This window comes from Aquila chrysaetos, chromosome 3, assembly GCF_900496995.4.
Source record: "Aquila chrysaetos chrysaetos chromosome 3, bAquChr1.4, whole genome shotgun sequence".
Classification (NCBI taxonomy): Eukaryota; Metazoa; Chordata; class Aves; order Accipitriformes; family Accipitridae; genus Aquila; species Aquila chrysaetos.
This window is the reverse complement of record NC_044006.1, coordinates 24,436,333-24,462,183: the sequence shown is the minus strand read 5'-3', so window position 1 is coordinate 24,462,183 and position 25,851 is coordinate 24,436,333. Positions and strand designations below refer to the sequence as shown.

Below are 25,851 nucleotides of genomic sequence, written 5' to 3'. Positions count from 1 at the left end.
TTTGTCAGTAGGATATGGGGATACGAAGGTTGTGACCATGGTCTGGGTGGTTGACTCAGGTATTGAAATGATTAAGAAAGTGAGGACAGGGCTGGGGTATGGTCCCCATGTAAGGGAAACTAGGAGAGGGACAAAGAGATGAATACGTGGAAATAAAGTGGTGAGACAGAGTAGGAGCAGAAGGGAACTGAGAAGGAATGGGTGAGACTTTTGAGAAGGGATGGAGACAATACAGAGGAGGAAGAGAGATGGACAGAGTTCTGGCAGAAGAGGCCAGACTAGCAGTAAGGCACAGTCAAGTGTTAGCTCAAGTGTTCCAAGTCTGGGCGGAGGACCTAAAGGCTCCAGTTTTCTGGAGGGTTGTGTGGGTGTCAGTAGGGCTGTGTGATACAATTTCTGAGTTGGGGTCTTTTTTTCTCATTTTCCTGTTTTTTTTTTAAACTGTGTAAGTTATACTTAAAAGCCTGTTAAGGGTACATAGCAAAGCTCTCTTAAATAAGGAGAGATTTCAGTCAACACTGCTCAGATGAATCAGTATTTTATTTTATTTTATCTTAGTGCTTCATTATGTCACCCCTTCCTCCTGTAACTGTACATCATTCAGATCCAGCTTTGAAACCAGACTTATTAATTTCCTGGGGAGCACTTCTGCGGCTCTCATTATTGCAGCATCTGAGTACTTTACAAACATTAATGTATTTATCTTCACAATGTACTGATAAGGTGAAATGACATTATACCCCAGGGAAAACGAGGCACAGAAGAATCATAACATTAAGCAGGGACATTTAATTTAGATGCCCAACTTGAGATGTTTTTGCCCCAATTTTCCAGAAATAGCATTTGATTGCCCTTTCTTTGTTCTGGAGTTGGCTTTTGCCGAGTCCATCCCAGTTGGAATTGCTCCACGCTTCCACAGATCAGAGCGCAGGTGTTTTGTGCTCTCCTCTAAGCAAATAAGGAAGATGCAATTAATGACCGCCTGCACAGAGTTTGGTTTTTGTGACTTCCTTGGCATTAGTCACTGAGGCAGAGAGAGAATCCAGTTCCCGAGGGCAGCTTTCGGCTGCCCTAGGCACGACCATGGTGGTTCTCCAAGCCCTTACCTCATTCTCATTGGACTGTCCAGGGCCATCAGTGGTAAGGCAGAGATGCAGCAAACAGCAGGTTCCTTCTTGATGTGACCTTCACTCACTGAATGTGTGGGGTCAGCTCCGGCTCTTACATTGAGTGAGGCTGGATAGTAGACAAAACCCCAAAGTATATGAGTTTATTATCTGGATTGTCACAGTGTGTACAGACGGTAGCCAGTGCAGACTTTTGCACTGCAGGGATAGATGCGCCAAAAGGGGCTCTCATTGCTTCTTACTGATTCCCATCTTCTGTAACTGTCCTGGCAGAACTATTTTAGCACGCAGGAGCAGGGGCTCCTGAGGGAAGAGAGAAGCAGCAGTTTTATTTGAAAAGGATCCTTCATTGCATCCCTGGGCAGCTTCATTGCTCAGTTGCGTGAGCTGATACGGGGATGAGGGGGGAACCACGTCATACAATAGACCCATGGCTGGACATCTCCTGTCTTCCGTCCTTGCAGGGCTGAACTCATGGCTCAGAAGTGAATTGCACCCAGAAGAGACAACACATTTCCCCCAACTTTTTACAGCCTAGAGAAGCAAAGCCATGGTGCAATCAAGCGGGGCATGGAGAAGGCATTCTCTGTTTCCCTGACGGATTTTCTTTAGTAGGAAAACAGAGGGACAGAAAGATAAAGAGGTGGTTTTCAGGTGCACAAATAGGAGTTAAGCTCCATTAGCTTTTGGTAGGAGAGGGGAGTCTTGCTGAAGTTCGTACCCACAGAAAACCTGCTATAATAATCCACTGTCTCCCAGATCTGCTCCTGTGCTGTTCAGTACTTTACACGAGTCCATTCTTCCCCTTTTTCCTTCATCAGTTCATTTTCATATTCAATCGCATCGTGCTATGACAGGGTCACTGGAATTACACTGGGTTTGCACTTGGCAGCTCCAAACGCAGTTTAGCCCATCTTAGTTGCAACGTAGGAAAAGAATATCTGACACACCTGAAACTATCCTCATCGCATTTTAGCTGAGGTGAATTTTCAGGCAGATGTTTATTTATTAAATCCACCTACCAAACGTGCAGTCTCCGGGATTCTTACTCTTTTCCTGCCTATGCTGTTTGTTACCTCTGTTAGAAAAAAAAAAGAAAAAAAAAGAGCAGCCTCTTGAAACAGTAGCCTTTGCTTGCACTGCTTTACCAGTCCTGAGCCAGGTGCTGGGGTCTGTACTGACACAAAGCTCCCATCAGGGTCAGTGGGTTTTGCCTGAGGAAGAACTTCACGTTTCTGGGCAGTAAATGAGAGTTTTCACTAACCTATTAGAATAAATTGTGCATCTGAGCATAATCTTACTTGGCAGCATGACGTGTTTTCAGATGCTGCTGTTTGAGATTTCCCATATTCTTTCATATGCATTTCCTTTGGGCTTAATTGCACCTCTGTATATGCCAGTGTTTGAACCTTTTGAAGGAGGAAGATGAGCTGTTTAGCCAATAGCACTCTTGCTGGCTGCACAAAGTGAAAGGGAAGAAAATAAGACACACAGTGATCAGTGTGCTAAAGCCTCTCTAAAGCTACAGACTTGTCATGTAGAGCTAAATCTCAGACAGTGCCAGGTTAGCACTGGATGTGCCCCTATCTCTTCTTTTGCCTTCAATCCCACTCTCGAAAGCCTGAAGTTGTTGACATCACGTTGACACGGAGCAGGGCATTATTATTCAGAGTTGCATAAAAAGTGAATTTATATTGAGTAAAACCAATAAGCTGCACTGCTCTGACATTTAATTTTCTTGGAAACTCTTCCTATTAAATCAGGCATACATTTTCAAATGAAATGCAGTGTTTGCACTACAATAACCTTGTATGGACAAGAATGAATAATTTGGAAATTACCAAGACCCTATTTCCTGCCACCTCCCTCCAAACCTAATTTTTTATGGGGTTGTGTTTCTGTTTGATGCCATGTAAAATTTTCATTTTATTCCCACCTGCTGTATCAAAATGGTGTGCAAAATATTCTTCTATAAAAGGGGTTGCTATTTATGACTGGGTCACTGGTTGGTAGTCCCCTATTCTTTCTGAGGCTGCTTCTTCCTTTGACATCAAACCCTGGGGCTGAAAGCTGAGGATAAATAAATGCTGTCCCCTGAACTAGACACTGTCATAAACTCTCAGATAAAATGTCAAGTCGAAGCGAGTGTACTCTTCTGCTTTCTGGTGTATGTTGATCAGCCCTCCAAAGCAGAGCAGTCATATTTCAGAGCTCACTTTATCTCCCTTCTCTTCTTACCATATTGAATGTCTGATTATAAGACAGGCAGTAAATGCCTCTGTTAAAAGGAGGTTTAACCAGGGAGACATAGGTCAAGACATCATCTTACTTTCTGTGGCTTATGATTGTGTACATGCATTTATGAATCCATCCATCCATCCAAATCTGCCAAAGATGTCTCTATTCTTAGAGCATGAGTTGTTATAATTTCATAGAAGAAGCTACTTCAGACAGACTCAGTCTTTGAAGTGATAGACTTTATTCCAAGATGAATATATGCTCTAAAATAGCTGTGCAAAGGAAACTAGCAAACAGTTTAGTTGGGATTGCCCCAGAACTAACACCCTGTCATGGGGGCAAGAGGACCTGGCAAGGCACACCAGGGGGTCTTAAAAAACCCCAACCTTTCATGTTTGTTTACTGTACTGGTATTTTCACTAAAATATCATTATAGACCATGTTGGGTTTTTTAGGAATTTATGCTCTGTTAAAAAAGACAGCGGTATGGGTTACTATTAAATATATTAATGCACAGTTGAGACTGAATGGTTAAGGATTCAAAATGTGGTTATGCTTTCCTACCATGCTTTTTTCAACTATAATAAAATGTTTCTTTCAATCTTAGCTACTTGTATATGTCTATTATAACCTGTCATTGTGAAATTAGATCTTTATGCTATACTTACACATTATGATTAGAGGTGGTTCAAAACTTCCCATCCAAAACTGACGTAGGAATATTCTTAAACATATATTTTGATGGGAAATTTAATATGATTTTCTTTTCACTGAAAAGAAAAAGGGGAAATGCCATATATGTTTATTAATTTTTTTCCTTTCTTCTTTTTTCTTTTTTATTCCTTTTGTCACTGGGAGAGGCATGCTAGTATGAATAGGCAAATAAGGAAAGAGAAGCAGAAAACATAGCCATCATCTGCTATATACGTACATAAACAAACACATGCATGCATTTCAGAATTGCAATAATTTATTTATTTAATTTTTTTGGCAGCTGAGGTGTTTATGTTCTCCTTAATTATGTGATCTTAGGATACAATAGGATGGGCCACAACCAAAATACGCTGGTGGGGCGCTGTGACCTGATTCAAAGCTCTTGTTCCTCACCCATCTTCAGTTTTCAAAAAGGCTGGTTTTGTGGACTGGACACAGCATCTGATGGAGTCAGAAGAGCACTGTGTTGGCGTCCTTCATGTCCTCTGTGCTTTACATTGGCTTCATGTCCTCTGTGCTTTATAGATGTAGACTAGCCAGGGAGTTGGGAGACAAAGCAGAGCGTATGGGTCGTGGGCTGGGCTCTTCTGTACTTATCTTCCATCAGGTCAGTTGAAATTCCCCTAGAAATGGGCCAAAACTTAATTAGTCCATCTTGACCTTTTTCTTTGTGTATATCCCTCGATCTTCTTAATCTTTACAGTCTCTCGAGGAAAGTTAGTAAAAGGGAACCTCTTTACAGATAAAGTTTTCAAAGCCAAAACCCAGTTTGTGAGATCCTTGTCAAAACAATTACAGGCACTTTCCTTCCTTAGCTTGCATCCTTAGTTCGCTGTAAATCAGATAATGCTGATGCACAATATTGAGCCTCCTTTGTGGTGGTTTATTAAGGGTTATTTGTTTAGCTGCATAATTGTGGTGTTTATTAACGGAAAGATGATCTTGAGTTAAAATGTTATATTGAGATGTTTCCATCTCTACAACAGATTTTCTTTAAAGTCATCTAGGGCCAGTGTAACAGTGTTTTTCAGTGCTACAATACAGGTATGTTTGACAGCAAGGCACTTGCTTGCGTTTTTGAATACTCAAGCATCTTTATGAAACTGGTATTTTGGCCTAGATTTCAGACATGCAGAGCATGCATACTCCTCTTTGTTTACACTTGATGCTTTCCGTTCTTGAAAAATTGACCCAATCAATCAACCTTAGGAATACAGTACCATATTATGAGAGAGGGGAAATAGTGCCTTCTCTTTTGCACCCTTTTTTCTTCTCTACTTGAAATATTTCCATTTAATCAAGCTGAATAATATGAAAAGTCTGATTTCAGCTGCTTCACACAGGTACGCCCTTTTCAGACTCTTCAGTGTTTATTACAGTGCAGGCAGAGCTATTTGTTTGCCTGTTCTTTACATTAGGTCTTTTTCATTGTGTATCCTACACAATAGGAACAAGGGAACAGTTTAACACAGCTGCAGAGAAGTTAACACCATAAACCTTGAGATCCCTGTAGCTGGAGAAAGCACTGGGTGGGATTCCTTTGTACAGACATTGGCATCCTCATCCTCATTTTCAGTGTTAAGAGCTGAAATCAATGGGGGACCTACAGCTCTCTGAAACTCAATTGAGAGAAACAGCCCCACAAAAGGGATGACTCTCCTCCTTCCAATAGAGGCATTTTGAACAGGTCACAGGCATCAGGCTTCAGAGGAGCCAACCTACCTGCTATCTAGAGGGAGTTTAGGTGAGTAAATCCAATGTCAGCATCCACGTTGTGGACACCCTGAAGCAGGTGAGATGCTGTGGGAGATCCTCCGGGGAAAACACGCCATCACAAGAGTGATGTGGAAATGGAGCTTGTTTCAACTTCCATTCCCTGCTGTGATTGACAAGGAGGAACAAGCTATATTTTCTTTATTTTCCCAGAAGTTATAGAGACATCTTAACTAGCATAGTTTTGTGTGCCAAGAAAGTCTTTTAGCAGGAGAGCTACCACTGGTTACAAAGTTTTCCTGTCAAAGAGCAGACAATTTACACTGCTGAATGCTTCCTGGGCATAGTGCAGCATGTGGAATTTTCATCATGAACTTGATACAATATTAAAAGATTTTCTTTGATTTGGCTCCCATAAGACCCATAAAGAAAAATTTGAAAAATTACACAACTTAGTCTGAAATCTATCATATTTCTTTTTTTAAAAGAAGTCTTCTCAAGAGGACAGTGAAAGGTTCTTTTCACTAGGAACTATTTCTGTACAACTTTCTTGACCCAGTTGTTTCACTTTTTTTTTTATGTTGCAATGTGAAGGATGATCCTCCTCTAAACTCAGAGAAGTTGGACTCTTTTTCTTCAAACAGTTAGCAAAAATAGCATGTTTCAAGCTGTGCAATAAAATTTTGTCATCAAAGGTAAGTTTCAAATGGCCATTAGTAACTGAAAAGAACAAACTATAATGGAAATATTAATGTAGCTAGACCTTAACATATTATTATTAGTTTTCCAGTTGAACTAAATTTACAAAGCACATATTTGCATATGTGAGGTTTCCTGAAAGAGGTTTGAATGTCTCAAGTGTGTGTTGTATGTCTCGTATTATTGTTAGATAGTAGATATTTTCATGTTATTCAAGTGGCAGAAGTCACTTCCTCCACCTGGAAAATGGCACCCTGGTACTGTGACTAGAGAAAATGGCCTTTTTAAGCAACAGAAGAAAGACCTTCTGTGGCAATAGATTTGTTGTAAAGTAAAAGTATCTAATGGCATTCTGTAGTGCCTTAAAATGACTGGTGTCACAATCCAGTGTTAGGCTGTTGCAGAAAATAGACACTGACCTGTGGGACTGTCTTTCAGCTTTGATGTGTCTTAACTTGATAACAGTAACCAGCTGGTTAATTCATTTGGAACTAATTGGCAAAAGTGGAAAAGTATTTTTATGTGTGGTGTAACTGCAACAAAATAATATCTAACTAATAAGCAGTGTAGCTTAAGTGTAATGGTGTAGGAGAAAAATGGAGCAAAGGAACTTCTATTATATAAATGCAACTGCATCCAAATTCAACCATGTAAAAATTTTAAAATGCGCACAAGAGTCTTCTCTCTACCCTTAATGTGTATTAATGACCAAATTCTAATTATCCCTACAGCTGCTAAGTCAGTTTGATCCTTATGATGATGTTAGCTTCTCAGAGCTCCACAGAGATGAATGATGAAAAGGAGAGGCTTCTTCTTATCTTCTTATTCTACAACTGGACAGACAGACACGGACACAGACTCATGTCAGTGCACCCATGGGAACAAGAAGCAACCAGAACAATTGATGTTCAGGCTTCTCTCCCACTGGACCTGCCTCCAAAAGTATTTGCTAATGGTAGACAATTAGGAACAAAATCAAGAAATAAAGTCCCTTGCACTATCGATAGAGTGTGAAGGACATTCAGTAGCCTAGTGCTTTATAGTTGTTCCGATCTCCATCTCTAGGACTTCTCAGTTACCATCAGCCAAGACAGTAACCCTGTCTGTCACAGCTTTTCCAAAAAGGTCATGGGGCTCAAGCTTGCCAGAGGGCAGGCACACATCAAAGCAGGGAAGTCTCACGTGAAATGACCTTTTATTTACGCCTTGGTATTTTTCCTCTCAGTTTTCGCTACCCTTTCAATGCTTGCCTTTGGCTGTTTCAGTAACTGTTCATAAGATTACCACAGACGCCAAGGCATTAGATGGCCGAAGGCAACAGCAGTGTTACCTGGCCTTTTCAGACTAAGTTCTTCCCCTGGCCATGGTCACTTGGACATGAGGTTCTTCATGCCCATCTATTTCTATGACAGTGACCCCCAAGAGTGTAGGCCTTTCCTCCCTCCTCCTTTCATCAAAATGCCCCACGTTCGACATGTGAATAAAGGAAGATGATGTCAGAGGCTGACAATGTCCTCCACTCACCATGCTAATGACAGTAGCCTTTAAGTGATCATCTAGCCGAGGCGTGTGGGAACACAGTCGTTTGAACTGTTATGTTAGCAGAGACGGGGGATTGGGATTTCAAAAGTTAATGATGAAGTAGGGAAACTGGGGAAGAGGGAGCAATTACTGTCAGGTTTTCCTTGCATATTGACGCTGCTTTCTCTGTGTGTTTTTCTTGATTTGTGTTTATCTCTGTGGTAATGGGAAGGTATGGATTCAAACACCAATACAAGAATAACCACAACCAGGCTCAGGCCCAGTGGGGATTGTAGATGCTCTGCATCTGAACGCAGAGAGAAGAGGGGCTTTGGGATTGGTTTTTTTCTGGGTGGTATGAGACTCTGCTTCCAAGTCCATGTTACATAGGATGCAAGTCTTGTATATGCAGAAAAGCATGGTAGTAGCTCTAGTTCAGCTCCTACCTGACTATTCCTTATGCATGTTTGACAGGTCTACACAACGCCAGCAAGACTGGTTCTGATCAGCTGTGATATCCTGAGGGTAGACCCTACTTTTTGGAGACCTTAGGAAAGCAAAGGGAGTACATTTTTGAGGATAATTGTGGAAGTAGATGTCAATTGCTCTTTCTTAGATCTGCAGAGAGGAATCCATTCCAACATAAATATCAAAAATGCTGCACTCAGGATGTTATGAAGAAAGATGGTAATGATGGTTTGCATGTTCCAAGCAGTGGGAAATAAATCACAGCAGACAATGTGGCACATGTTGAACAAGAACACAGAATTCTTGCTCAGAGGGATCTTACTGCTGCAAGTTAATCATCTTCTTATTAGCATGCCCTGAAGCTTTTTGGGATATAAATTTTGCAAAATAACAGCTGGATTGTAGAAGTAGGCCATTGAATTAAGAAACAGATCACACAAACTTGAAAACACAAAGTTGTGCTTGAGCCCTGTGTAGTCAAGAAGAGTCCACCTGCTTCCTTTTATGAGGCACACCTGAATACCCACTAAGCAACTAACCTGTGGGAAGCAGTGGGTGAAGATCTTGGTGGTGGAATTTACGCTGGGTGTGTAACTCCTGGGAGAGTCACAGCTCTCAGAGTTATAAGTGAGGAGCCTCTGCTGTTGCTCTCTTCTAAAGCATTCATTGAATGTCACGGGACAGTACGATACTAAAAGGATCAAGGCTGTGTTTCCTTGGTTGGGGATCCAACAATGATTGGACATGGAAGAACTTCTGTGTGTGTCTGCTTTCTCTCTTTCATTTTCTCCATAACCAGGAATAGTATAGTTGAAAACTGTCAGTGATGTAGCTTTTTCTTCTTTTCAGAATGATCCATAGAGGAGAGAAGGCAGTCAGAAATAACATAATAAAGTTCAGGTGCTTCGTGGGATGGAGGTGGCATGTCTTTTGTCTGTCTCTTCTTTCCATTACCATTTTTTCAGCTTCTTTATTTTAGTCTCCTGGTTTCTGTTTGACAGATTCACAAAGAAAAAGGTTCTCCACTGACTGTTAGCTTTGCCTCAACACTAATCTCCTGTTCTCCTCCATTTCTTCTTTAATTTAAGGCACTGTTGGTATTTTTTCCCCATCAGACATAATGAATGGCTGGGAGCTGTCAGCTCTTTTGGACTCTTTTGTCTTCTATTCATCATTATGTCTTCATTGTCCTCTTTAATTTAGCTGCAACGTTGAGGGGATCACTTACTGTGAAAGACAATATTGCTAGCTGTCCATAGGGATCCCGCATGTCTATTCATCATTCTGCGTAAGATAAACTCTATGTGAAATATTGTGCACTAAAAAGGGCAAAATATGTAAGTCCATTTCAGACACCAAATGTTTAGCCGATATTGTCAAACAGAGGTCTCTGAGGCTAGGCATGTGACACCTTTTCTGGATAGAAATTTCCACCAATTTAACTACTGAAGATGGGTCTTTCTAAATTGAAATTTATTTGGGTACAAACTTGCACGAGCTTTATTACTTTGTTTCAAAATATATCAGTAGGTACACCAATATGAATTACAATATAGAAAAACCCCAAATGTCATAATTATACCTTAATTTCCTGGTTTTCAGAGGAGAGACAGTGTTCAGAGTAATTGGGAATATGCCCATTTACTTGGAGACCTAAATATGGATCTAGGAAATTAAGGTTAAGGATCTTTTAAATCTTAATCAAAGATCTGGTATCTTTGTAACAGGTAATTCCCTCAAATACTCAGAATGGCTTCTCAAACATTAAAGCACAGGATGTTTTAAAATTAATATTTTGGAGAAGTGTACTCCCGAGAAAACTCTGGTAAGGATTAAAGAATAGAGTGAGGATAAAATGGGAACAAAACTCAGGTACTCAGATTAGATTTTTTATTATTAAAGTTTAACACACATTTTCCAAATCTATTTTTTTTTCCAGGACAATTTCTGTTTCTGCTCACTCTTCATATTTTTTTTCTTCTTGTAAGTGATGGTGTATTAAAAACAGGTGGCGATACTCTGGTTTTACATCAATCTGCCCAAGGTCAGGAACTGGCTGTGTGTCTGCATTTTCCATCTGCACGTGCACAACTCTGCTAATCTATTAGTGCCTAAAACTGCATACTCAAACACTTAAGAAAACACAGGTTGGTGAACCGGAGCGCTCTCAGCTACCAGCCACTCAATATGTAACCTTTCTTGCTTGTGATAAATAAATGTATTTACCACAGAAGACCTGCAAAAGATTTTCATAAGCTAAAGACTACAAAAACCAGGTACTTCCAGGAAAAGAACTTTTGGATTAGGTGTGCCTGCATGGCCATGAGATAGTACTGTGATGGCTGGACATGGGTTGATACTCAGAAAGGAGGTTTCCTCTGCAGCTTTTCAAACGTCTAACCATGAATCTTTGCTTTCTCTTCTTAAAGATAAAGAAGATTTTTCATGATTGAACTTCCATGGAAGCTGCCAAAATTAGTATTAGTGTCGAAACTGGGGCAACTTCAGAAGCTGTTATGTACAATAGGTGTCTATTTGTTATATAATAAAAATAATTCTGGCCTTCATTGCCAACTCTCAGAAACGTCATGGTAGTAAGTGACTGAGTGGTAAAATGACAGATGAAATTCAGTGCTGATAATTGCAAAGTCACATACACAGGTGAAAAACAGTCCTAGCTCTACATACCTGAGGATGAACTCCAGAGGAGTTATTGCCCCTCAGGGATTTGTAGCAGGTAGGTCTATAAAACAGTGGACTGCTGCTCAGCAGCAGTCACAGAGGAAAAGAGAATCATAGGCAGGCTTGGGAACCAAGTAGAGAAGAAACAGGAAACTTCACAAAAATCCAATACACACCGAAGTTTTGATGCCTGCATGCAATTTTGTTCCCTACTTCTCAGATCCAAACTGGAAGGGGTACGTACACCTTAAGGCATTACAATTATCAGACATAGGGTGTATCTTCTGTATGGAAGAAACAAAAAGATGATTATTCATCAGCTTGAAAAAGAGATTCTAAATGACCTAACGAAAGACTAAAATTCTGTATGACACAGAGGCGATAAGTAAGGAATAATTATTGTCAAGTTAAAAACCATGGCAGCTCAGATACTGTAGTCAGCTCAGGGTTGCTGGAAATAGAGCAAGCTATGCCAGGGTTTAAGGATTACTTTACACTTACGTTGTTTCAAATTGTGGTGGTTTAAGCCCAGCTGGCAACTAAGCATCACGCAGCTGCTCGCACACTCCTCCCCAGCCTGGTGCGATGGGGAGGAGAATCAGAAGAAAAAGGTAAAACCTTGTGGGTTGAGATAAGGACAGTTTAATAGAATGACACAAGGAGAGAAGAAGTAATAATAGCAATAATACTGATAAAAGAATGTATAAAGCAAGTGATGCACAATGCATTTGCTGTCCACCTGGAACCTGATGCTCAGCCCATTCCCAAGCCGTGATCCTTCCTCCCCCCACCAGCTCTCCCAGGTTATATAGTAAGCATGATGTCACCTGGTATCGAATATCCTTTTGGCTAGTTCAGATCAGCTGTCCTTGCTGTGTCCCCTCCCACCTTCTTGTGAACCTTATCTCTATCCCAGCCGAACACAGGACACACGTTATTTCCCTACAGTCCTGCTAGCAGCTAATGGTAAAGACAGGATAATGGGCTCACGGGAGCTTTCACCTGGGTAGGTGCAGCAGTGGTTCTGCTGTTCTTATGTCAGGTCTTGATTCAGGTGCTTAATGGGCTGTTCATCTGCCTGAACTTTGTGCAGCGTTGATAGTTGTTGCAAGCAGTCTCTGTCTTTGGAAAACCATCATTGGTGTGGTTTGGCTTCCAAAGGTATGCAAATAAATCTCATAAAATGTCTCTTGCCTTACAGTATCTGTAAAATAAATCCTTGCTTTACATGCATTTCCTGTACACAAGAAATAGGGTATTAAAAATTATGGAAAGTTTAATTGCAGTGTTTTCCACCCATGTTTAATTTTAAATCAGTTGGACTAGGTGATCATTGTAGGTCTTTTCCAACTGAAATATTGTATTTTATTGTATTGTATTCTATTCTATTCTATTCACCCTAAGTCACACCGAGAACTTTGAAGAAATTTAGATGTAAACTCACGGCAACATTTGGTTTATGCATCTTTACTGACTTCTCTATGTATAATTTTATGGCCATGTAGTCACAAAGATCAATCTTCTAAGGGCAACAGAAGAACATAGTGAAAGTTTTCCAGTGCTAATCTTTGTTTCTGTCCCCGTATGCACACTAGTTCCTATTTCCTAGCACAGGATGAATGACCCTAAGAGTGCTGTCTAAATAAATATATACGCAAAAGCATACCATTTGTTTTAACCATGTTGTGGTTTAACCCCAGCCAGCAGCTAAGCACCACGCAGCTGCTCACTCACTTCCCCCCCACCCAGTGGGATGGGGGAAAGAATTGGAGGAAAAAAGTAAAACTCGTGGGTTGAGATAAGAACAGTTTAATAGGACAGAAAGGAAGAAACTAATAATGATAATAATAACAATAATAATAATAATAATAAAAAAAAAGGATTGGAATATACAAGTGATGCACAATGCAATTGCTCACCACTTACTGACCGATGCCCACTTAGTTCCTGAGCGGCGATTCCCCCAGGCCAACTCTCCCCAGTTCCTATACTGGGCATGACATCGCATGGTATGGAATACCCCTTTGGCCAGTTTGGGTCAGCTGTCCTGGTTGTGTCTGCTCCCAACTTCTTGTGCCCCTCCAGCCTTCTTGCCAGTTGGGCATGAGAAGCTGAAAAATCCTTGACTTGGTATAAACACTACTTAGCAACAACTGAAAACATCAGTGGGTTATCAACATTATTCTTATACCGAATCCAAAACATAACACTATACCAGCTACTAGAAAGAAAATTAACTCTATCCCAGCTGAAACCAGGACATACCACAATACCAGAATTTATAAGCAAATACCTTTATACGTTATGGGTAGCATTAACATGGAGATGGAAGAGAAATATGAAAAAATTGTGGTTTACAGCCAAAAACTGTATGAAATCGCAGTTGCCAAGCACAGTTCAAGTTATACAAAGTAAATATTGTGGATTTAGGGTTGCAGTGTCAGATTCTCCCTTTTTTCCATTGTATTTTTATGATGTCTATTTATGCATAAAAAATGAGGGGTTTTACTATGTCTGCTTTGTTGTTTGGTAAACCTTAAGGAGAAAGGGGTGAACAGGAGTCCCTCTGCAAGTTTTCTTGATCAAACAGCAGCATGAGTCTAATTCTGATTTTGATTAAAAAATAGCAAATTAATTCACAGGTGATTGCTTTCATTTAGGAGAAAACACCTTGCAAATACTGACATTTCTGCAAGTTACTCAGTTGTTTTTAGGGTCTGGTTTTAAATGGAAAGGAAAGCATTGGAGAATCCAAAAACATGGTGTTTGCGTACATAAATATCCATATCTAATTTAACAAAACCCAAGCATCCTTTATTACAGAACACAGGCAAGAAAAGTCACAATCTTCTGAGGCTTCCACATAAAAGTCGTGTCTGTTTCCACAAACTCCTCAGCATTTATTCAGTGTAAAGGTGTTATTCATTGGTTTGACTTGTTTGTCTTATGTCTTCAAGACTGCATTTTAAATAAGCTCTGAAAGATTTATCTGGGAGCATGTTAAAATGACTCAGAAACGTCCCCAGGAGTTTGGAAGATGAAATTACATTGAACTGAAAATTAGAGGATACTACATGCTATTTAATATTGACAAGAGGCATTTTAGGAGGATGATCTCAGTGTCCTATCTTTCAAAATTGGTTATGAATCTTTAGCAAATGCTTTTTTATGGAATGAAGAGCTTAAATGCTGTGTTGTCTTTGGGTACTCAGTGAGACATTACTCACAGCAGTGCGTTGGGACTACATTTGCTTTTCACTTCTGATTTACGCATTTATCTTCCTCACAAGGTGAATAATTAATATCAGCATGATTGGGATTTATTTTTTCATAATATTTTTAAAACTGAGGTGAAAAATATCAGTGACGAGTGTTTGAAAATACCATCTGAGGACACATAAAATGTTATTAGTCACTCCCCAAGTGGGCAGAGGCAAGGAGATGGGGTGGTCAGATATTTTTGCCACATCCCGTTTTCAGACAGCAGTTAGAATAATTATGAGATTCCCTCCTACACCGAGATAGTTCAGTTTCGGAGAAACAGAAATTTTCCAAGGACATAGAGAAGGTTCTCCAGTTGCTGCAGCTGTAGCTGCAGCCCAGGTAGCTGGTGGGGAGCTCAGGAGGTGGTATGAGCTACAACAGCTGGCTAACATGAAGCTAAAAATTGCCAGGACAAAGCTGCCCTCTGCTACCATTGGAGCACAGTTTGGGATCTCCCGCCTTCGGCAGCACTGAAATTTTGATTGGAAAAGGAGGGTGGACTTCTCCTTCTTGTACTTCTTGAGGGATGCGAAAAGGTGAGACTCGGGGAGGAGACTGCAGCCCTGTGTGCGCAGCACAGCTGCCTGGCCGTGTCGGCATCTCACGTTTGCTCCTCCCGTGAGGACCCTTTCCCCAAACTAAAAACACTCTTGTGAGATCTATTTTATCAAGTCATAGGCACAACATGAAAGTAATTCTCAGTGCATGAATTTTGTATACTCTTGAGAATTTTTCCCCTTTTTGGCCGTAGCTCTACCCTTCACTGCCAAGCTGTTGGAGAGAGTGGCTAACACAAGCAGAGTGCAGTTGGGCAATTTCCCATTGCTAATCAATACGATTTTCCTGTGAAGCTTCATCTTACTTTATAATCAACAGGTATAACGATAGAACTTATGTTTTGTAATAAATAATTTTCTTCTTCTCTTGATTTTTTTGACAGAATCATGAATAAACTGGCAGACCAGCAGGACCACATGATACCATGAAGAGAAGCTTACGGGTCCTCTATTGCCAACTGTTTAGTAAGTAATTTTTTTTTTTTTTTCTGTAAGAGAGGAACTATTCAAATCCTTACATAAGATAGTGACATTTATGCAGGGCACAATTCAGGGAGGTACTTAACCATGTGCCTTGCTTCAGGTATCTGAAGGAACCATGTAGAAGTTAAATTACCTTGATAACTGAGATATTTGGAGAAGTATTAAAAAGCTGAGTTGAAGTATCAGCTGATTCTGCAGTCTTATACAAAGTAAAAGTGATTTGCTGTGCCTTGCAACTGTGAACACCCTCAGAAAAACGACAGCTGGAAACAGAGGATGGTGGTTGGAAGAAATAATGCAACATTTCTGTAATCATGTTTTTTGTCTAGTTCTCAGTGGACAAAAGGGATCCATCCCACTTGGCATGTCTAGTGGTGGTCTCTCAATAAAAGATCTATGAGTGAGGGAAGGGAGCTCCAGAGTCACACAGACCTACATTCTGTGTCACTTCCTGAGATGACTAGTTTCTTTTTTCCAAGTTTTGGCTTTCAGAAGAGTCCATCCGATATGAAAGTCCAGCAAAAAGACTCAGGTAAAATTTAGACTGTGTAGATGGGGGCTGCCTCCCCTGTTCACAGGAGTAAGGCAAGGTTTTAGGTGTAAAACAGTATTGACACTGTTCAAGCATTTTTGTAGATTGACAATTTTCAGTGTCAACATCACAAGCAACAACTTTTCAAAATTTTAGAGCTTAAATAAAATAAGAATAGACAAAATGTAAGTGTAATGACTTGCTGTCTTATATTTTACAAAGGAAATTGCTAATTTACAGTAAGAATCTAAAAAAGGTTTTTTAATGTTGTCTCTTCAATTCAGTGTAATTTCTGACTTCGAGATATATATTTTCATAGACAATTTTGTATGGGTTTCTCTTATTCTGGTCCAAGCAAGACAGAAACCGGAAAATCATGCTTAGTATGCATGGAATGAGCAATGCAAGGACTATTACTTTTATTGGTGTGTGTGAAAATTAAGTGTAACAAATATTTTATGGACTGTTACAGAAATCTAGTTAATAGCCTATCTTTGCTTTACTCATTGCCATCAGGGTATAGAGTGAGAGATTTCTTCTGCTTTGCTAGATTGGCTAGCATTCCTATTCTTATTTATAGCTTCTCCCATGACATAAGAGAAACTCAGCTGCGTCTTCATGACATCTCAGGGGAGACTCTGGAGGTGCACCCAAGATCATTTTTCTCTCATGAGCGTAAAGCTAGGACAGATGTGCCAGATGACCTGCTCAGCAGCACACCTTTGGCTCCAGAGGTTGGGTGCCTGGCCAGAGTGCAGTGGGGGACAAGCTCCTCAGGGAGCGGTGGAACCAGGAACCCAATGACAGCAGTGGGGGCTGTGGTAGTTTTACCACAGCTAAGGACGCAGAATATTTTGTCCCATTTTGACACATTTCTGCGTGTTGAATAGTAAATTCTAAAATTATCTCGGTTGCTGGACCAACATGAGGTTCATTGTAATGCAAATATGAAATTGAACTGTATGACTACATTTCTACCAACATGGTAGGGGAAAAAAGGAAGGTATACTCAACATCCAGCCTATCACAGTGTTGGGTCTGTCTGTATTTTTTTTTTTTTTTAACCATGCTTCCCTGCCTGGCAGCATTCCCCATTGCTATCCCTGCTGCTTTAAACTGTATTTTTCAGGGTAATATGTTGAAGATCTAGGTAGCAATTAGAGGAATACTGAAAATGAAAAGGGAGAGACTGAGCAAACTATACACACACACACACACACACACGCATATGTATACAGTATGAACAGGCAACGATATTGTGAACTCCATGACATAATTTGAAAAGATGGGTTCTGAACATACTACTTCTACTGACAGATGAGCAAACTGCTTTATTCTCTGAGTGCAGCAAAAATGTGTACTAAATGTACAAATGCAACAGCTGTAGCTGTATAAGAGATATTTGGGGCATCTGGAGTGAGTTTTTTTGCTGGCTGGTTGGTTGCCTGGTTTGTAAGAAGCCTATGGCAAGATCCACCAAGTTACTTAATTCCTATTAAATCAGTTTTCTTTTAGATGCCCTGTAGGTGTGTTACTTAAGCTCACTTTTCCCCCAGTTACACCACAATACTAAAAACAATCTCCAGAGAGTGCATTCTGCAACCAAGGAAGAGGAAATTACTTTAATGTGTTTCCTGTAACTGTTCTTTATGCTATAAGGGCCTGCAGCATGGTCTTGTTTCATTTCCACAAAAGAGGGAAAATTGCTGCTACTATACAGAGAAGAAAAAAAAGCAAACCTTCAGAGAAAATGCCAAAAGAGAATGTTCTAGTTTGGGCTGACTCACCAATGTCCTATGCCTGCCTGCCTTCCTCATCTGCAACTGCAACAAGCAGGCCGATGGTGCTGCCTCTCTGATGTGGCAGCATTTTCCCCTTGTCTGCTGTGTTATGAGTGATTAATTGAGGCTTAGGGCTATAGAGAGAAGTGCCCTATGTATGTACTCTTGTGAGTCAAAAACTAGGATGGCTTGAACAAAGCGTTGGTGGTTTTTGTAGAAACGGTGATCAGCTGGCGAGTGCTCTGTCTGTGCATGTATGAGTGTGCCTGTGGCTAAGAAATGTAGGAAGAAGTAGTTTCATCCCCAAACTGGTGTGTTGTTACGGGGCTTGTCACATCTTGGTTGTGTCCCAGCTGTGCCACTGGGCCAGTAGTGGCTACACTCTTCTGTGTATTCGCTTCCACCTCTATTCATTTGTGCAGTATTCAGCTGTGTCTGTGCAGTGTCTGAGACAGCGGGACCCCTCGTACTCAAGAGGACTGCTTGGCTTTAGGACTAGGAGAAAAGACTTGTGTAGATATTTGTCTGATTTACAGACTAGTGGGATTTGTTAGCTGTATTTTTAAAAGTCAGGCCCATATCCAAGTAAGATTTTAAAGGTAGCATACATCTTTTTCTTTTGGTGAATTTTAAATGAGTTATGTAATCAGTCTATTGCCATCTATATTCTTCTGCTGTGCTTTCCAAAAAGAGCATACTCCATCCATTTATGCTGATCAAGAATAGTATGTGAAAATGGCACTAGCAGCAGCTGCTCTTTTGAATATGGTTGTAGATGGCTTGATTCTGATCCCAGTAGTCAAGAGGTAGAGTTTGTAAAAACTGCAGTGCTACATTTGGCCCAGGACAGGGGCTCTGGGCGATGCTACTTTACCTCTAGTCATTCATAATTTATGAATAAGTAATTAAACACGTGATGTAACTGTAAAGAAGCACTGCTTTCAAACTGTATCTTCAAAGATTCTATTTAATCTGAAATCTGTAAGACATTTAAAGAAAACATAAAAAGATTAAAACAAAGAATTTGGAAGAGGTTTCTTAGTGAGAGCTCTTTGAAGTCACTAGCTAGATTGAGTTGATGAGGACCAATTAAAGCAAAACATGTGTCCACAATTTGCTGCCATTTGTTCTAGGCACATCTTTATGGATGAAGTTTGTTGCCTCTGTAATGATGAAGATGCAAATGCCTTTCCCATGAGGCTGAGCAATCGCCATTTTTTATAAAGACCTAATGTGATGATTTAAGCCCTACAGCATGAGCCACAATATGTCTGCATTTTCTGTCATAAAACATGCACATTATAATTTACCATGCGTGCACTGTTTAGTAAGGGCTTCCAAGTTGCACATAAACTGAGAAAAATGTGGAGAAAGGTAACTGGTGAAGCCCTTGGCGCACGAGCTGTATACAAGACTTTCTTCTTCAGACATTATTTTCCTGAAAAATGGAAGGACTTTTATTTTCTGTTTACTTACAGTACCAGTGTCTGTATGAGGACCTGTCACCATAGCATCTGGAAATAAACGCCAGTCCGAGTGTTTCTTCATGCCATTATCACTTAGTGCGTTCCCAAGCATCACTCTTTCATCTCCGAGGCCTGGCACAATGCCCAGTAATATCAATAGAAAGAGTCTCCTTTGTACAGGCTTGCACCACTCTCTGTAGCAAACTGAGCAAAAATGGCAGTGAGTGGCCATGCCTTGTAACACAGGCTGTCACAAATCTTGTCTCCCCTTGCTGTGGATGCAGCTCACCTTCCTCAGTTTTAACTGGCTGCCTGCCTGCCTGCCTTTTGGTTAAGTCTCGTGCCGTGAAGTTCACCCTGTAGAATGGGTTAGCACAAGCCAGTGCTCCATTTGAGTCTGAAGCAAGTCCTGGGGCTCATCCCTCTTTTCATAAATATTTGATAAGCAATGTGAGTTTGTCAAATTCCTGACCCAATTCTCAGTGCCTTCTGAAAGGTGCTGAGCAGCTTTATCTCCTAATGCCTGTTGCCTCTAATAGGAACCAACACCCACCAACTCCTGTTTCTGTTGCCAGGTACTGTCTGAATAATTATGAGGTATTAATAAGATGGTATGCGCTGATGGCTCACTGATACAATTATACATGGCTCGTTTATAGCAAGTGGGGAGGTATGGTAACACTACAAAAAAGACTACTACCAGCAGCAGGGGAATAACCTGTTCCCTGCCCATAGTAGTAGATAAAACATGAAGAAATGGATTTATAGAGCAGGTAGCTTAACATTAGACATCAGGCAAAACTGCTTTAGCAGGTTAGGACATTGAAATGCTAGAACAGGCTAGTCAGGAGGATTTTAGTCTGCCACTGAAGCACCAAATGGGAAAAAAGACATCTCTCGGGGGAGACAGAGGTCATTTAGATGATTTCAAAAGCTCCCATCAAACCCTCTGATCCTGTGACCACTAGCTACTCTGTCCTTAGCACAAGTGAGCCTGCTTGCTTCCACAGAGGGCTCTCCGTTTGCACAAGCTGTGTATAATTAATCCATGCGATAGAAACGTACAGCTGATGTATGCTTAAAGGTACTGGGGATCACTTGATACAGACCAGCAGAGAGTCTCTTCCTATCATTCACAAGGACTTGCAGAGAGAAAAGAAAACGTTTTTGTTGTGCTCTATTAGGCTGGTAGGTGTTAGCTTGAGCAAAGAGAGCAGCAGGGAGTGGTTATCCAGCAACAGATTCCATCTGGTTTGCTTAAAAATTAGAAAGGTAAACAGCCTCTGGGTATGCAGTGTTTCATGTACAAAGCTTTTTGGGATACTCACTGGGCTGGAGCATTTTTATTTGAGAGTCATGTGGCTTGGTAACAGACTGCCCATCGGGCAGCTCGCAGCAAGCAGTCCATCAACACTTGCTTTTCCCAGAATTCAATTAAAGGTTGTTGCTTCAGTTTCTCAGCAAAAAGTTTGCCTTCTTGAAAGAAGCTGCAACTTTCCATTTTGTGATCCCTTCCTGGAAAACAGACCTTTTTAAAGACAGCTTTAAAAGCAAACTGATGCACCTTATAAAGAAACAAAATTAAATATGCATTTTCTTATCAGATGTAGGCTCCAGTGTCCTTGATGTGCCCTTTAGTGAGATTTCAGCTGACACACATAAGCACAAGTCTGTGAATCGGATGGCTCTTGTGATTCCAAACCTGAGATTGTTCCCATGAATAGTTTGCAATATTTATTTTAAATTTGCTGGTTCCAAGAACATTCTTGCCCTTAAAGACATTACGGTTGGGTAGTGTTTCACAGATTGCACAAACTCTTTAATGAGTTTGAGGTACATCTATTGGGGAGGGGATGTTCTGCCTTGTTCTGCCAAGAGCAGATACAAATTTAGGACGTAGCAACCCTCCCAAACAATTAACATATTGTGAAAACTTCTCCACGGTTCTTGCAGATTTGCTGAAGCACAGAAAGATGTGGAATAGGCCTGGGGCTGTAGAATTTCAGGTCATGGTTTAAGTCCTTGACACTGAATTTGGGATAAAAAGCCAACAGACAGTTACATTATTGTATTTTCTTTTTCTGTTGGCAAGCAAGCAATTCGTGCCTTTGCACATATCATTTGATAGTCTGATAATGTTCTTGGCATTAAGTACCTTTAATTTTATGCTTATACTGGTACTATTTACACTAGAACCCTGTAGATTTTTCAAAATTAATGAGAACATGGATAACTTCCCAGTGTTCATATTCATCAACCATTCACACACCAGTTGTGGGACATTCTGGTAACAATGTCCATGACCATTATGCTAGAAAACCAGGAGATATTGAATACATACATACAAATATAGATGTTTACCCAAGTTGGAAAATGCTGCGAGGATTTGGTTTTAAAATTCCTTTCTGTCTTATTAAAACAATAATTTGATAGGTCAAAAATGAATCCACAATACTATTTCCATCTTATGTTGTGAATTATTTGTATTTTGGACCTGAAGCAATCCCCATTGTAGACAATGTATCTGTCTAATCTTCTATTTTAGATTCAGTATTGTTTGCCTCAAGCCTTGAGAGAGAGGATTTAGAGGGAGAGTGAATAGACAGGAGTACAAATTTGACTTTTCTCAATTTTCCTTTTCAAATGTCTATTCATCCATCTCTAATAGAAATGAAACTTCAGGAACAAAGACTTAGCAGCTTGTGCAGTTTCATGTGTGTGTCTTTGAGACTCAGTGTCAAGTCAAGTGGAGGAAGAAATGTTAGTGATATGCAGATAGGAGCCTAGCGACCATGAAATATTGGTCCTATTGAGTTTGGTGGCAAAACTCCCATTGACTTTAGTAGGATTGGGGTTTTATTCCCAGCCTTCATGTTCCCAGCTTGCTTTGATATGTCGCATTATAAAACAAAAATATCCTGTCAAACATTTATTTCCTTCCCCAAAGCCTTCTTTTCTTGCTAGCTGTGCCTAAGAGACATTGGTATGTTTTTGACAATATTGCAATCAAGCCCTAATCCAGCAAAGGCAGTTAAATATGTAAATAGAGCTCTTAGCACCAGACAGACTGCTCCTACAGCAGCCACTAGCCATAGGCTTGAATCGCTGTTGGACTGCATTCCAGTAATTTGACAGAAGAAAATTTTTATGTGAGCACGCACGCTGGTGTCTAATGTCCATGAATTACCCTGTGACAGTGTTCCTGCAAGAAAGACAGAAAATGGCTGTTAGATACTTCATATACATTGTTATCTGATATTTCCCCATGCATGAACTGCCATGTGCAGGGACACGTACCACTGGTATCAGTAATACGGCGATATTTGTACCGCCGTGTTTAGGTGCTGGAACTTTTATATGTTAAAAATGTCTTTGACTTTTTGCAAAGCCTTTGAACCATTCTCCCTCCACCCACCCCTTGGCACTCTATATCCCATTATTTTTGAATAAGGAGGACCTAACTGTGGAGGTTATGGCAGCTTCGATCACTCATGTATGTGTCCATTGTAGCTCACTGCAGGCTGTGTAAGTAATTTAGAAGAAATACTTACAAAACCAAGCTCATTACAGCCTGTAGAAACAGTCTGGAAGAAATGCATATAAAACATAGTGTCATCCAACTTGGCAGCATGTGATGGGTATTATCCCTGTCCCATCTCTAAATAGCAAATATATAGATGTCCTCTCCAGTTCTGCAATAGATCTCCACAGAACTTGAGCGTATGCCAAAATTTAAGCACATTCAACTCAATGAAAGACTTCAAAACTCCACCGCAAAAAAACTTGCTGTGAAACATCATCTGCGTTAGCCTTTGGAATAAAGCCATTGCTTCTCAAAGCAGTGCATCCGGCTGGTCTTTATTTTGAAGATAGGCATCTGCAAAACTTCCTTGACAAATCAAGGCCTATGCATAATTGGTATGAATGTATTGTTTTGTAGTACATTATTAGTTTAAACTATGTATATCCTCCAATGCCTGAAACCTCAAGGGCAGGATGTGCTCCCAAGGTCTGGAAAAAGCCCACAGTCTCATTTCACATGATTTTTTTCCCCACATTATTCTTGGATAAAAGGAAGATGTTTGTTTTATGTCCCACAAAAGATGTTTGAACAGTGACCTTGGCAAGAAAAATACTCTACCCCTGCTAGAGTAACTTAAAACCACTCCTCTACTAGGTTCAAAAAGAGTTGTGGAAATGAGGAGAGAAAGTTTATAGTATGTCACATCCCTTCAGCTAGAGAAGGCAAGGGAACCACAGCCCCAAGGCCGTGTTTCCTTGGGGTGGAGGAGCTGGGTCCCCACACTGGCTGGTGCGTCTGTTACAACGTGTGCCACGAGTGCCCGGGAGGAACCCACCGCTCTGGGTTTTGAAGGAATAGTGCAGGGTAACCCCGCCAGCTTTCCCATCCCTGAGCTTTTCTGCTCTACTGTGATGATGATGTGGTTCTTGAGCTACTCTTTTCACTCAAGACCAGGCTCCTGTCATATCCAGGGACAAGGACAGGATTATGGGGGCAGGTTTTCCAAATCAGCAAATGCTTAATAACTCAGTTGGGCACTCAGTGAGTTTTCCTAAGAACCTCGGCAGGTTAACCTGCTATCTTCATGGTGGCTAAGTAGGAAACTTCTGTAGGTGCCTTTAAGAATTGCACAAGGCGCGTCTGTCTGATACAGAGTGCCAAGATACTTTGGAAAATCTGATCCCTTTTCTCCTAATGTAAGGCAGCAGACTTTGTTGCAAAACTATGTAATACTGTGCAGAACGTAAGTCTTTTGCTTCAGTGTTGATGAATAATAATCAGTGCTTACAAAGTCCAAGTTATAAAGAAAGGAAAAAAAAAAAAAAAAGAAGGGGCACTGAATCAAGGGCCTGTTTACAGTTCCTAGTAGTGGTAGCAAATGCTTCTTACTCAGTACTAGTCACAGCATTGTGCAGACGTTAACTAATTAATTTAGGTTCCAGTGAAATTATGCAATTAATTTAAGTCTCCAATTTAAAATGTTACAGCTGATGACATGATCTGTCTCATGCACTAGGAGGAGTGTTCTGTCCTTTCTATACAATCCCACATGCATTTGGTCCACAAAGGCTGCTCTTGGTGTGTTCACGCTGCCATGCAGCTTGCCATGGTCGGAGTAGCTTTCACAAGACATTGCTTCCTAATTCTGTTATAACAGATTCCAGCTGCTGGGAGAAGAAGGAAAAGAAACCTTTCTTGTATCCTTTCAGTGAAGGGATCATCAGGGAAGGAAACAATGCAGGGAGGGAGATATGACTGGATATTCCTTTTAACAAAGGAGATATATTCGTTTCTTATGGCAGGTATAGTTGCAATCTGTGGTGTATTTCAGATACCCACTAAAACACATGCTGATCAAACTTATTGGGTGCATATTTTGTATTCACTATACTGTTTGTTGTTCTTACTCTGGACTGCTGGTGCACATAGATATCTTTCAAGCCACTGCCATCATCAGTAGAAGCACATGTCCAGTCCTGTGAGAGAATAAAGCATGCTCTGCGTAGAAAGCTAAAATATTGCTTAGATGGAAATGTTCAGACCATACAACAGACTCTCTCTCATTGTGGTCTTTAACCCATGGACCTTCCTTACTGCTAGAAAGGGAACAAGCAATTCCCTCTCATCCCTGAGGAATATTGGTCTTAAATAGCTTGATAACCAATGTCATCAGTAGTTATGAGTCATTGCAGGAGAACCTAAAAGAGTTTGAAAATTTGTGCACTTACACAAGACCTCACATCACATTTCATTGTGGCTTTCAGAGTGAACCATGGAGTATTAGTGACAGTACTTTTGTGTAAAGAGCGTGAAAAACAGCATGATTTCTGGCCAGATTATAAATCCATTTTGTAAATCCCTGGGCTTTGTTGCTGCTGGAATTCCCTTGCAGCCAGCCTGTGAGGGGCTCTCAGTACTTTAACGTGAAGTTTCTAATTCTTTATGCATTTGAAAAAGGCACTGCTTCTTGAAGTTAGCATCCCATGGGAAGGAGAATGATGACTTCTTCTAAAGCATTAGATATCACTGGCTCCTGTAGAGGCTATGAATTCATTACAGTATCACAGCTTCTCATTGCTGAGGGCATTAACAATTAACACACAGGCACCACAATTAAGATGTCAGAGAGAAGAAAGTGAAGATAACAAACAATGAGAGCACCTGATAAATGGACAACAGTGTGCTTGCAGGGCAAACCACTTGTATCTGTGTAGGGAGAGTTAATTCAGTGCCTTAAAGCAAAGGGAGAGAAAGAAAATGGTTTCAAACCCTGTGATCTTTTGGCCTTGTCTTGGAGGTAGAATGGAGCAATTATCTCCCGTTTTATGTCTTTCACTTCAGTAGTGCTCGGGTTTGGCAGTGTTGTTTCCTTAGAGCAACTGGCCATTTCACCTAGTTCAAAGCTGTTTTGTTGTGCCATTTCAGGAAGGAAGAGCTGTTTTTCTGATCAAGGCCCTATACATGCCTCAGAGCCTCATGTCAAATCCCTGCCCCAGGACCTACTTCTTAACGCTGAGGTCATGAAGCATAAAGTTAATCACATTACAGTCTGTGCTGCACACAAGTGCCCTGAAAGTTATTAA

At 40.6% G+C, this 25,851-nt stretch overlaps 1 protein-coding gene across 4 annotated transcripts in view; it reads left to right on the top strand.

Moving 5' to 3' along the window:
- The window catches only part of TMEM108 (transmembrane protein 108), a 173,303-nt gene that overhangs the window by 69,761 nt on the left and 77,691 nt on the right, over positions 1-25,851 (top strand). For all 4 annotated transcript variants that reach the window (XM_030009687.2, XM_030009684.2, XM_030009686.1 and 1 more), the window contains one exon: positions 15,367-15,448. In XM_030009687.2, the coding sequence (XP_029865547.1) occupies positions 15,409-15,448 (40 nt within the window). In that variant the 5' untranslated portion in view covers positions 15,367-15,408. The remainder of the gene's footprint in view (positions 1-15,366; positions 15,449-25,851) is intronic.